Source organism: Ciconia boyciana, chromosome 2 (assembly GCF_034638445.1).
Source record: "Ciconia boyciana chromosome 2, ASM3463844v1, whole genome shotgun sequence".
NCBI lineage: Eukaryota > Metazoa > Chordata > Aves > Ciconiiformes > Ciconiidae > Ciconia > Ciconia boyciana.
In genome coordinates this window covers 82320703-82333331 of record NC_132935.1, presented here as the reverse complement: position 1 = coordinate 82333331, position 12629 = coordinate 82320703, and the positions used below count along the sequence as shown (strand labels likewise).

General features: G+C 39.8%; 1 protein-coding gene across 7 annotated transcripts in view; it reads right to left on the bottom strand.

The window, feature by feature from the left end:
- The window catches only part of TRIO (trio Rho guanine nucleotide exchange factor), a 258860-nt gene that overhangs the window by 6566 nt on the left and 239665 nt on the right, over window positions 1–12629 (bottom strand). For 3 of the 7 annotated variants that reach the window (XM_072853102.1, XM_072853100.1, XM_072853101.1), the window contains 6 exons: window positions 11035–11804; window positions 6525–6772; window positions 5578–5716; window positions 5201–5228; window positions 4135–4297; window positions 1920–2041 (listed from right to left, as the gene is read on the bottom strand). In XM_072853102.1, coding sequence (XP_072709203.1) covers window positions 1920–2041; window positions 4135–4297; window positions 5201–5228; window positions 5578–5716; window positions 6525–6772; window positions 11035–11804 — 1470 coding nt within the window. Of the gene's footprint in view, window positions 1–1919; window positions 2042–4134; window positions 4298–5200; window positions 5229–5577; window positions 5717–6524; window positions 6773–11034; window positions 11805–12629 lie in introns of those variants that run through there. The other 4 variants (XM_072853106.1, XM_072853105.1, XM_072853104.1 and 1 more) reach the window with 3 other exon arrangements.

Sequence of the window (12629 nt, the reverse complement as noted above, 5' to 3'; positions counted from 1 at the left end):
CTGAGTAGAAGGGCTAGGGAAACACAGCCGCCTGTCTTCTGAAGTCTAGTTGCAGAGTAACCAAGACATGACAAATTCTGGTTTAGTTTTGATTGAAAAGTGAACGCTTACTTTTGGACAAGGTCAGTAAGACCAAGGTCTGTGGCTGAAAGACAGTAGTTTAGTCTACAAGACTTCTGTGACTCTGATTCTGGCCAAATCATGGTTTTGGGCTTCTGTACTGGTGTAGGAAGGACACTTATTACACCAGTTCCTTAAAACACACAGTTTCACACTGGTTCTTGTCCATCAAAAGCTTTTTACTCCCCTGACTAGAAAGTTTCCTTGGCTGATACACTATCAGTGGAATCACCCCGTCCTGTTAATCCCCATATGACACACGGTGGCAGCAAGATGAACTGGATTACATGCCAAAGCAGCCCGGCCAATGCAGCAAAACAAATTCTATAGTGGAACTAATTCAGGTGCAGTGGGAACTGTCTGTACAGGAATGAGTAACCTTGGCAAACTGAAGGAGGAAACAGCAACAAGAATAGGTATTTTACATTATGTCTCATTATCAACAATACACCTGCCACTGGGAAAAAAAAAAAGTGATCAGACAGCGTAGCAGCTACCTGAAAAAAAAAGCTCTATTTTTCAGGAAACATTAGTGTAAAGACCAAAATTTTTTTTTCTGCCTCTTATATATATTGCAACATACGCATCCTAGGGCTAACTACTGGCTGTCTTGGGTCAGTTAGCAGGAAGTGCTGGGAATAATCACCACCTCAATATGTTGGCAGTAAGGCACTTACTGTGGCTGCCAACAAGCTGAGCTCAAAGTGGCAGCACTGATTATAAACCCCCAAAAATTTCAGATGAAGTTTTAGAAGGGACACATCTTTCACAGTCTGGTTTCAACATTCCAGGAAAATGGCAAAGTTTTTTGGAAAAAAAGGGAAGAAAAAACATATTTTGGAGAGGTTTGGGACAACTATACAAGTCCCCATATCAGCTGGGACAGACGCACAAAGAGAGAATGCAGCACTTCATATCTTATTTTCTTTTATATGAGTCAATTTGAGACAGAGCCATTCCACCTAAAATCTATTAATTAATTCTCACCAATGGATAAATATATGGCCTCTCAATAGATTAAAGGACCCAGATAGCATCAATTGTTATAAACTGCATGTAAGAAAGCCTGCTATCCTGTCTCAGTGTTTTCCATATTTCTAAAAATGGAGTATCCAGAACACTTAAGAGAAGAATAACTGAATGTACAAGCACACACTGAAACTTATCACTTATGCCATCAAACACATCAAGTAAAGACCACTTTTTTTTCCTTTGCTGTTTGCCTCCAAAACACAGGCATTTTTCATCTTTGCTGATTTCCTTTTCATTCTCTCACAAACATTCAGGTTGCCTCACTCCAGGTACTGAAATAATGTAATTTAAGCGTAGATCCATGACGCAAAGACAAGAAATAGTTATACGTTCTCCTGAACACTGTGGCTTTACAATTCAAGCAAAGGAACATATTAAAATACAGAGCAATGCTCCTCTTTTCTTATCTGTACACTTTAGAAATTATACATGTTGGCATAGTAGCTTTCGTTGAGACTAAACTAAGAATGCAGATGATAAAATATTATTTTATCATACTACATTTGAACTAGTATTGACACGCAAGGTAAATGAATATTGACAGTACTGTGTAGGCATCTTGTCTGTATGAACCTCTAATTAGTTATATCCTAAAAGTCCACCTATTCCTGCTGAAACAAGTAATATAACACAGGTGAAAATGTTTATTATAATACTGCTTTAACAGAGGGATGCCAAAGAGCCAGGGTTTTCTTTTTCCTGTACTATGGGTACCAGACACTTTGAATGTAATTAGATTAAAAAAAAAACCAAAGAGACAGGCCTACCTAAAACTCGTAGACTGGCAGAAGATGAAACCGAACCCATATCGTTTGCAGCTATACATGTATAGATACCATCGTCTTCTGCAGTGACGCCAATGATTTTCAGTGAAGCCTCTCCTAAGTCACTGGGAAACACAATGGCATCCATTAACTTTATATTAATTTTACAGACCTTAAGTTATGGAAATCAGACAAAGTTAGATTGATACTGTTAATATTTCTTATTCTCCAGCCCCTATCTCTCTCTGGACAAACCCTGTCCCTGCCACTTCAGAAGCGTCTACCAGAATTTGAGCACTTTATGTCCATCAAGTATCTTGGAATATCCTACAGACTATTAGAAAAACATCCTCACTAACACTCTGTCTCAGCACGTCCTAGGCTCCATTGTGTTTGAAAAATCAAATGCTTCCCCCGTTTCTTCCTGCTTCCTCGACTTCCTTCCAATTATGAGAAGCTGTATCGAGACAACCATCCATCACTGTTCTTTCTGAAAGGTTAATTTCCATCCCTGACTCCCAGCATATAGAAGCTGATCTAACATTTGTACTTTCAGAGCATTCATCCCTTGTAAGAGAGGGCTACACCTTCAATACAAAAGGCACACCTCACCACAACTTTGGAGACCTCAGAATCTGGGAGAATGAGGATGGAATGTCTCCAGGGCAGAGACAGCAATAAGCTATGTAAGACCATAGGAGAAAGATTCTGCAGACTCTTCCTTAATCTTTCTCACTGCTCAAGCACCCTTTTTGTTTGATGGTTTGTCTTTAAATATGTACTTAACTGTTCCTCTGTGTACTTCATGTCTAGTACTTTTTTGACCATCTACCATGGACATGAACAGCAGATAATTCTATTTGCAGAAGTCTCTTACAAATGTGAATACTTGGCAAGTCCTCCCTACACTTTTCACCTCTAGGCTCAAAACAACCCTAACTTTGTGTTACTCCTTCACAACAGGGCATATTTTCAAGATTTTCTATCATTCTTATTACTTTCCTTTGGATTCATCCCAGTTACTGCAAGTCATTTGACTGACTGAATCAAAAACTATTTGTCATGGTCTTCATCACACGATTTAATTTCAGGGAAAAAAATGAATGTAAATTTTAGGAACATAGGAAGATGAACCCCCTCCCACAGCTCAAAGAACATTTCATGATTATTATTTCTAAAAATCTGTCAGCCACAGCCAACATGATTTACTGAATATAATTCTGTAACAGTAATGGATCACAGTGAATTAAACCTAGTGAATCTAACTCTTATCTCTCACAATGGTCCTGGATGCAGTAGCAGAGCTGCCACAATGCCTGTCTCCCATAAAAAAAAAATTATACCCAGTGAAAGGAAAAAAGAGTGGCAGCAGGAGGTAAAAAAAGAACAGTATAACATGCCATCAAGTTTGCAGGTAAGCTGGGCTATACCACACAACCTCTAAGAAAATGACATACTCTTCTATCTACTAATGAGGAAAGTTTTCACAAAAAACCCCCTAATTCTGAACGGAAAGCGTAATTCATAAATAAGACATTTCTTCACACTGAAGTTACTCATTAAACAACATTTTATGTATATAAAAGAATGCATTTTCAGAAAAAAAAACCCCAAACTTTTCTAACATGCAGTTTCACGTTCCAAAATACAGCAATTTCTCTTATTAATCAGGTGTTTGAGTTCCCAGTTAGTCTGTTAAGTTCTATCATAGCAAAGCTAAAAACAGACAAAAAACTTAACTTCGGTGCTTCAACAATGAAGACAGCGACACTGCCATGTCAGTAGGAACCAGAGACTTTTCTTTGCAAAATACTGTAGCGTTATCTGAAAGCAGTCATTTGCCTCAAAAATGATGGTATGGTACTAATGGAAATAAGGGATTTGCAGATGGCATGTCACAGCACTGGCATGTCGCAACATACTGTTCTGGTTCAAGCACTAGGTCAGCGTGATGGAACCACAATGGCTTCTGCAATAGCTAATCAGAAGTACCAGCTGAATTTTCTTTTGTTTTTAAAAATCAACTGAATATGACATTTGGGTACCCCAGCAATACATGGAAGTTACACATTTCCAGAAAATCCCAGCTGTGACATATTTCTGTCTGAGGACAATCCTATCGTTATGCCTCAAAGCCAAAAGCTATCCTGCACCAAGGGTGCGAATAGAAAATATAAGTTTCTGCAGTTCCTGTTGAACATTACACAAATTACTGTACCTGTACGAAATGCTGTGATGACCGTCATTGCTCAGTGTGTTATGATCAGGACCTTTCCAAGTAACTGAAGCCTTGGGGCGACCACAGACTTTACACCTAAGCACGATGGTTTCTCCTGTCTCACATGTTACCTCACTCAATGGTATTATAAACTCTGGGGGAACTGGAAAAAAAATAAATGGCATTAGGTCAACTGAAGTTAACCAATTTGCTTTTCTATTCCTTGCACTCTTTTCTATTAGACAAAGTAGTATAGTACTTTACATTTCCAAGGTGTATCTACCCTTGGAGCACATCCATGGTTAGGCCACTTGCTGGGGGTCCGCAGAGCTAGTGAATTTTTCTCTGCGTGAACTTGGACACAACACTACTGCTATGTCACGGTTAACCCTGAAGCCTACCATGGTGAACCAAACACCCTGTTTATGGCAAGCTGAGGAAACCCTACAGTGAAAAGTATTTAAGGATGTGCTCAGCCAGGCTATCTTTATATCCAGCTAAGTTTGCAAAAGGGAACACAAAACACCTCACTCATCCACTGGGGCACTGTAGTGGTTTCCCTTTTTGCATACAGGTGAAACTCAAAAAGTTTGGTTCTGTTTATTAAGATAAAAACCCAGTTAGGCTCTGACCCCAGAGGGCCACTATCTTCGTCCTGATCAGCCTCTGCACTGGACAGGTCCTGAATGTTCCCTAGGGTGCAAGGTTAAAAATGAAGCAGGTGGTCTCCAATTCCTGCCCTTGTTATTTTGCAAATTCAGCAAGGCCCAACTTCCATACAGTCTCCATACAAATGCAGTAGAGTGCAAATCTTTCTGAACATGTCATATGGTCCTTGCATTTTATGTTGTTTTGGACTTGGGAAGAAAAATGTGTTCCTTGCATCTTAAAAAATAAATATGACGTATTTCATTAACTGTCTCCCTTATCCAAAAAGAGCCTATGTATATTTTGATAGAAAACACTCAGTTCCTGATGTAATTCATGTCAAGCAAATTTAAACAAAGTAAATCATGTTTTAATCAAATTATATTTACTAGGACTTTTAAAAATTAAAGCAACTTACCATCATAAATGTAATTGGGGTTGAGAAGCTAGAAAGGAGAAATTAAAGAATTAATGTCCTTATAACATCATAAGAAATTAAAGAATGGTAGAAAACAAAGTACAGGGATGGTTCAAAGTTAGCTGTATCCACAAAGATCCAAGAAACATCTGAACACCAGAATTTCTGCACCACTCTGCTCTTTCTGCAGTATCCTTATGCTATATCACGCTTGCAGGCTCAAAGATTATATCTTCCCATTTTCAGATTTGGCAAACACTGTCCGTTAAAACTACTGTTGCCTCCAATTCCTTCATGTGAATTTCTGACAAAAGTTACTTTTAAAGAAATCCCAACACAGCTCCTTTTGGAAACTACTACATCTTTGTAACATTTACCTTTACAGAAACCTTGTTGGCAAGTCCTTCTCGGGATTTGCGGTAACCATTTTCTAGCTTGCCTTCCCTTTTGCCGTCTTTATCTTTTTTCTCAGATTTCTTCCTTAAACGGAGTGCTGTGTGCCAAGATGTTGACTTCCTGAATACAGAACATTAAACTTTGATCAATTTTTTTTCAACTCTAAGTTATGTGTTATACTCTCTAGTCTCAAATAGATTTGGAAAAGTATGTTGAAATGTTATTTAATTGTATTAAAGTATACTGAAATGAAATAAATTAAGTATTCCATAAGGGATGCTACCCTTGGTTAAAACTGTAAGCAAGCTAGTAAGATTAGTCTGTAGTTCAGTATTTCTTTAAATTGTTGCTGGAATGGTAAACTTTCTGTATGAAAATACAAACTGTCAATCAAACTGAGCAATGATCAGTACGAAATCTGTATCAAATACAGCCTATAGAAGCTTTACATAAAGCTTTACTGCTAAGAACTTTGATATTATTTCTCCCATTGCAGATTTGAGAGAGATCTTCCTAGCACAACCAGACACTTTCAGTATGTTTGTGGCTCAAAGAGGAGATCTAGGAACTCTGAAATCTCATTTCACTTGAAACAGACATTTATGACTCTTTTCCTAAACAAAGGAGCCTAGCCTGACAACTCATTCTATTAAATAAACCAGTAACTATTGTTGCTCTTAAATCAGGTATTATTTCATCACCTTTTCGCAGAAGATTGCCCTACTACAGTTTTTTAATAAGGAATATGTGCTTCTGGGTTCTTTCTTATATTTTGAAGTTTGCTAAGGGTCCCCTCAAGTACTCATTCTGCTTCATGTTCGTTTATTTCTCAAAGATAACATCAACTTTTGGTTTAAAAGGTTCAAAGCCTTGTCTAAATTGGAAATTTTTCTTCCTCCTTCCCTTCTACACACACCCAGGCACTCACTTGATGGTTCCATCAGGGTTGTCAATGATGACTGCACTGGTATGCCCCAAGACATAGCCGGGAATCCAGCCCTCAGCTGCGGGGCACTGATCAGTGGCGGCTCTGAACACCAAAAACATGTTCTGTTGATTGCTGGCTAGAATCTGCACGACCTCTCCTTGGTAGACATTTATCTCATCCTCCTTCACTGCCGTGTAATCGTGTGTCACCAGCATGGTGGAGATATTGCTACTGCTGCTACTTTCACTCTGCAAGTGTCAATTGGAAGCACAAAGAGGGGGAGAAAAAAGAATCAAGTTTAAAGTTCATGAAGACGACAGGCTGTTCTTGGCCTGTGACGTTACAACCATTACCTGCATGATCCACATAAGCTGTAGTCAGAGAGCTACGATTTCTCTTTTAGAGCTGCCTGTGTCTATTTGTCTTGTGCAGACTAGTTTGATCTTTGACTACCTTCATGTACAGCTGCTGCAGAAATTTATTCCCATTACTTTTACTCAAGATTACTTCCTTTAACTAAGAGTCAGTTTACACATAGATCTCAACTGGTCTTCCTTTCAAGCTCAGACACTGAACCTTGCATCTTTATCAGGCAACAAAACTACAGTACAGCACATAGGACAGTTTTTCATGGTCTTACAGGTGCAGTTTCAAAATCGTAACAGGTCAAGACTTTACCTCATAAAGACCAGAAATTCCAACAACAAAAAATATATAGAGTCTTTCCTAGCACTATTTGTCAGATCTCAGACACCAGCCTTCTGCACACAAAACATGACAAGGCTCAAAAGAACAAAACAGGCTTTTGGCAGTATCTCTCAAAACCTCAAGGCTTGTCCCTGGTTAAATCTGTATGATCAGGTTTGCTCCTTTAAACGTAGCATGAGATAAATTACTGAAATAAGCATAGGATGAGGTAAATTACTGAAACAAGAAATTATTCATTTCTTGGACAAAATAGGCCCAGTGAACTATCAGAATAAAGCTGGAAATCTCACTCCTAACTGATTAATTACTATGATAGCTGAGTGTTGTTAGCTATTTATCATACACTTTCAACTAGTGTTTGTGAATTTTGTTTGTTTCTTCACCAAGCATTTGCAGAAAGCTAATTATGGCTGATCTGGTGTACATTAAAAGCCATGCTACTTTTCAAAACAAAAAGCCTTCTCCTGGACATGAATCCACTCGAAATTATTATTTTTTAAAAGTAAGACTTATTTTGCCCATTTGCATGCATTTCTCATCTGAGGTTTAGTAAATGGAAGTGTGAAATCTATTATCAGCCTATGCAACCTATTCCCTGAAATAAGTTATTTCCTTCTTGAAACAAATTAAAAACAAAGTGGATGGCCTATTAATGATGTGGCATGAGGTGTGTATGTGTGTGTGCCTCTTTTCTCTCTGTTCTTACTTCAAACTGTTTCAGTTCACTACCAGTGAGGGCTCACTATTGCTTAGTAGTAGTAGAGTTGAAGAAGGAAATCAGTACCCAGCTGTAGCTGGTGACTACTTATGGCTTATGGTGACTACTTATAGCATAACCACGTGTTAGCACCACATACATGCTAGCAGTGAGTGGAAAGCTTGGCACACAGGATTAAAACAGTGTCACTGTTTTTTCTCAAAACTGTCAAGTATTTCTCCCCTCAGTGTTGAGGAGACACAGCAGGGGTCGGTGGACAGCATGGTACACTGAGAGCCCAGAAAACCATGTTCTCTTCCAACCTGCTAATGGCCTTGAAGAAGCCACTCCATCTCTTGGTGCCTGTGATTCCCCAGGAGTGTTTTGGCTGGCTAGTCTACTGAGAAACCAAGACATTTGGAAAGGAATAGGCTCAGATTACTCATCCATAGCATGTGCAGCACATTGATGCTTGGGTTTCTAGTGAGTCTGTACATTTTATTCTAGCTGAACTATTTTATTCAACTGGGTGAGTCAAGTCCATTCTGTCTTTTTTCCCTATTAGGATGATGAAGTAAATGCTACCACAGAGAAAGATCTCACCCTGGATTGTACCTCTACTAAAGGATATTTATGTTTAATTCCAAATGCTGTATTTCCAGTGAGAGAACTCATTTTATCTGGCTTAGAGGACTGTCTGCGTGGTCTTTTTTATTAGCAAGCCCCTTCCACGATTCAGGCAAACTGGGAATAGTAGAACCAAAAAACCAGTCTCATTTTCAGTCATTGTTTAAGTTAAGATTACAACTTGCTAGATTCTTTTAGCTAGATGAAAAACAACTCTATTCAGAGAAAGCTGGTTTAACTCCTTCAGTGAGACTTACAGGAGGAGAGGAAGGGAAGGCTGAAGTAGCAAAACCAACCTAAGCCCCAAACCTTGCCCCACACACTATTCCTGAACATACTGTTTCTTAGCATGCAGCAGAATTTGTATAACTGCAGGACTAACCTTCCTGTAACATAACATTTTTTTAATAGTTAAGTCTTAAAGGATCATATTAAAGCCTGAATCTTTATTTTCAACAAGGACAGAGAAATCTGTTAAATAAACAAGTGTCTGGTAACTACTAAGTGACAAACGTTCTTGTGAATGTGCTTATATCAGAACTTATTCTCACCACAGAAAGATAGCCTTTTCTTTTGCCTTGCAAGGAAGTAATTATTCTTGCACAGTTAATGTTTTTCTACTGCAAGTTCTGCTGGCCATCACTGACCTCAATTATGTGATTAGAGTAGGATTTACAATCAAAATATAAAAAATTCCTCCCATATTCCTGAAATACTAGCAAAACCAATTCCTTTTTCTTCTTTTTAGAAGTAACTTTTCTGTAACTAACCAACCTTAACCATATATGCATGTAAATACACACACACAAATGGTTAAATCAAAATAAACCTTCACAACCCATTTTCTCTAGCCTGTTGAATGTGGTGTGAAATCCTGCTAAAGTATGGTCTAGAAATGAGGTTATAAATGAAGAATTATGACCCATCTCAATTATCAAACTAAAAGAAACACGATTGTGAAGCAGAAGGCATGCATTCAGCTACTACATTTTACAGTAAGATAAAAAACCCAAGCAATGGTGTCTTTGCCAAGACAGTATCAAAATTCAAATGTTTTGGAAACTCAGTGCCATCCTGTCTCTCCCTCTCTCTTTTTTAATGGAAAGACATCAATTAATACTATGCAAGTCTTCTCTGCATATAAAAAGTACCACCATCTTGATTCACATGCTGTGTAGTCATTGCAAAATACTCCAATTATTCCAGATATTATATTATCATCACGATTTGCTAGACTGAAGAGAAACACAAGACAGACCTAAACCAAATGAAAAGCTGAAACAATATTGGGATAAAAATACAATACATGCAAAGCATAATTTTTTCTTCTGAAGCTATTACAAAAGTAAGTGTAAGAACTAAGAAGTCAAGAAAGCTCTGTGTGTTAGAGTTCTATAAAGAAATGCATGCATTTTAAAAAGGTCCAGCAAGTTAGGTGATTTGCAAAATTGGTACTGCATACGATTTGTGAGAGAGTGGAAGAACAAACATTCGTGAACACAACACTTAGTGAGAGAAAATCAAATGTGAGTTTAAAAAGAAAGGCACCATAGCCTGCCTACCACATCCATGGCAAGTGCCTTGAAATTTTTGGTTTATATTGCACATGCCCCTGTGATTGCTGTGTTGCGTTTCCTGGTGGACATTATTACAGAGAATGTGGATTCTGTTGATACCCCAGCTTTCCGCACAAACACACCAAGTGCATACTAAAAGGTTGAATCTCCAGATGCCCCAAACCAGTTCTTCTTACAAAGCAGAAAAGACAAGTGGAGCCGCTATTTGTTTTGGTTGTAGTAGAAGAAGGATTATTTTAGCTAGGTTTTGTTGGCCTATTTTGAGTGGATTGCAGGAAGCTTCCTTGACCCAGACACAGGATTTAAAAAGAGAATGTTGTACATCAACTAAGGCTGAAAGGAGAGGGAGGGGAAATAAATTAATGAAAAATAAAAATCAAGCAGCCCAGAGAACGTACTGTAGATGTCTCCACGAAGTTAAAACTCAACAGGACAATGGTGGCGGATTTGTGTGTGAAAGGGAAAAAAAGCCCCAAGGCAATCTGCCAAAATCTTGAAGTCAGATTTAAGTGCCGGCCGCAGTGCATACCCCAAGGTGCTCTGGCTGCCACGCTTCAGCATGTTAATTATGTGCCTTCAAATTAGAGATGAAAAAAAGCAAGGAGAGCAAGTTAGTAAGTATCAGCCTAGTGATCTATGTTTTCAGCAGAGGCAGAAATTGCATCTAATGTTAGCAGTTGCTTTGTGTCTGTATACATATCCATGTTTGTACGTATACATACACAGAGAGGTAGGTAATTTTGTTTTTTTAATGTGCAGAAGATATTCAAACAGTTGATTATTTCAGAGCAGTACAGCACTGGAGAGCCAGAAGTTAGTACGGAGAGTGATGGCAACGCACAGAAAGGGAGCACGGGAAGGTTTTAGAAGAGCTCGCAGGACAGAGGTGCTCCGCTCTTACCCCATTACTCTGGGTGGAGTGAACTGACTGCTCGCTGGTCGAGGAGCATGTGCTCATGCGGTCTGTGTCCTTGCTGTGTGAAGAGTGGCGGTGGACCTGCCGCTGGAGGGAGTCATTGTCCCCAGGGAAAGTGAAGGAGCCAGGGCGGCTGGCAGGGGATGCTGGGATGGAGCTCCAAAAGGAGCCCTTCTGCAGGGGGCTGCTGGGTGGAAAGGTTTCTTTGCCAAAAGGAGAAGGGAAAGTCGTGGAGAGAGGAGAGTTCATTGGTGAGATGGCTCCTGGCCTTTGCTTCCCGAGCGTCAGTGATCCTATGCTGTTTCTTGAGCGACTGTCCTCTGAGCTTCCACGTGAGTCTTTCTGGGCTCCGTCAGCTGAGCCAGAAATGTTTCCCGCTGTCTTCCTGGGACTGTCAATAACTTTCATCTTGGGAATCTGCTCAGCTTCTCTCTGAGGACCGTCCGGTTCTGCATTGGGAGGGTGCCTGTCTGGCTGGGTCAGGCCAGTTTCTAAGGAGGTGGTGTAGTGTGGCAGGGAGAGATTGTGAATGGACATACCTGACATCTTGTCTGCCTCTGCTTGGGCCGAGGCTGCAGAGGAGACCAGGACTGGGGAATGGTGTCTGACAGGCTGGGGGATCCGGGACGGCCGGCTACGGCTGGAGCTGGGGATGCCACTACAGCTGCTGGGGCCGCTGCTGTTACCGCTGCTGCTCCCACTGCCGCCTCCACCACTGCTGTGGTTCCTCTGGTACTCGATTGGGGACGTCAAGGCTGCAATGGGGAAGGGAGGGAAGGCGATCAGGGACAGGAAGGCAGGAAATGGAACAGAAAATTTAAAACAGCCATGTTTACTGGCAAAGGGGGAGTGCTGTTCAAATAAGAAAGATTCCCTTAGCAATGCTGGTCATGCTGTAGATCTCAATTCACTTTCCTATATCACACCTTCATGACCTGCTATAGGTACCTCTATTAAAGATGAAAAATCTGAAACCAGGGAGAAATGTTTTCCTCTAGGATCACATTGCCAGTCAGCAGCCAACCTGGGAAAAAAACAGGTCACACTCCAAATTCTCAGCTCATTGTTCCATCCATTACAACTCTAAAAAAAAAAATATCTAGATTGAGGCAACAACTGATGGATACAAAAATACAGCAAGAACCTTCTAGTGTCACAGCAGACACTACCATCTTCTACTTTTCTCCTGCAGAATCTGAATGTTGTTGCCACAGTAAGATGTGACAACAATGGCCACCAAAAAACACAAGCAAAACATATTCTGAATAGATGCTTAAAATGCCACTTGAGTTTAACCTTTAAAGGCTTGCATTTGATTAAAAGGGGTACACAAGCTCTCCACCTCAATGGATGGTGCCAATCTTGAGTCACTCCTACAAAACATTTGGAAAATTTCACCAAGAGAACACCATGTAAATTCAGACTACCACTCTTATAATAAATGCTAGCATCTGTTCTGAAGCAGAAATGTGGCACATATGCCCCAACTGTTCCGTATTAGCTCAGGAAAAAGGAAACTTGCAAAACATTTCAAAGCCAAGAAACAACAGATGAGAGAGAAGTCATTCAATTATGAACTT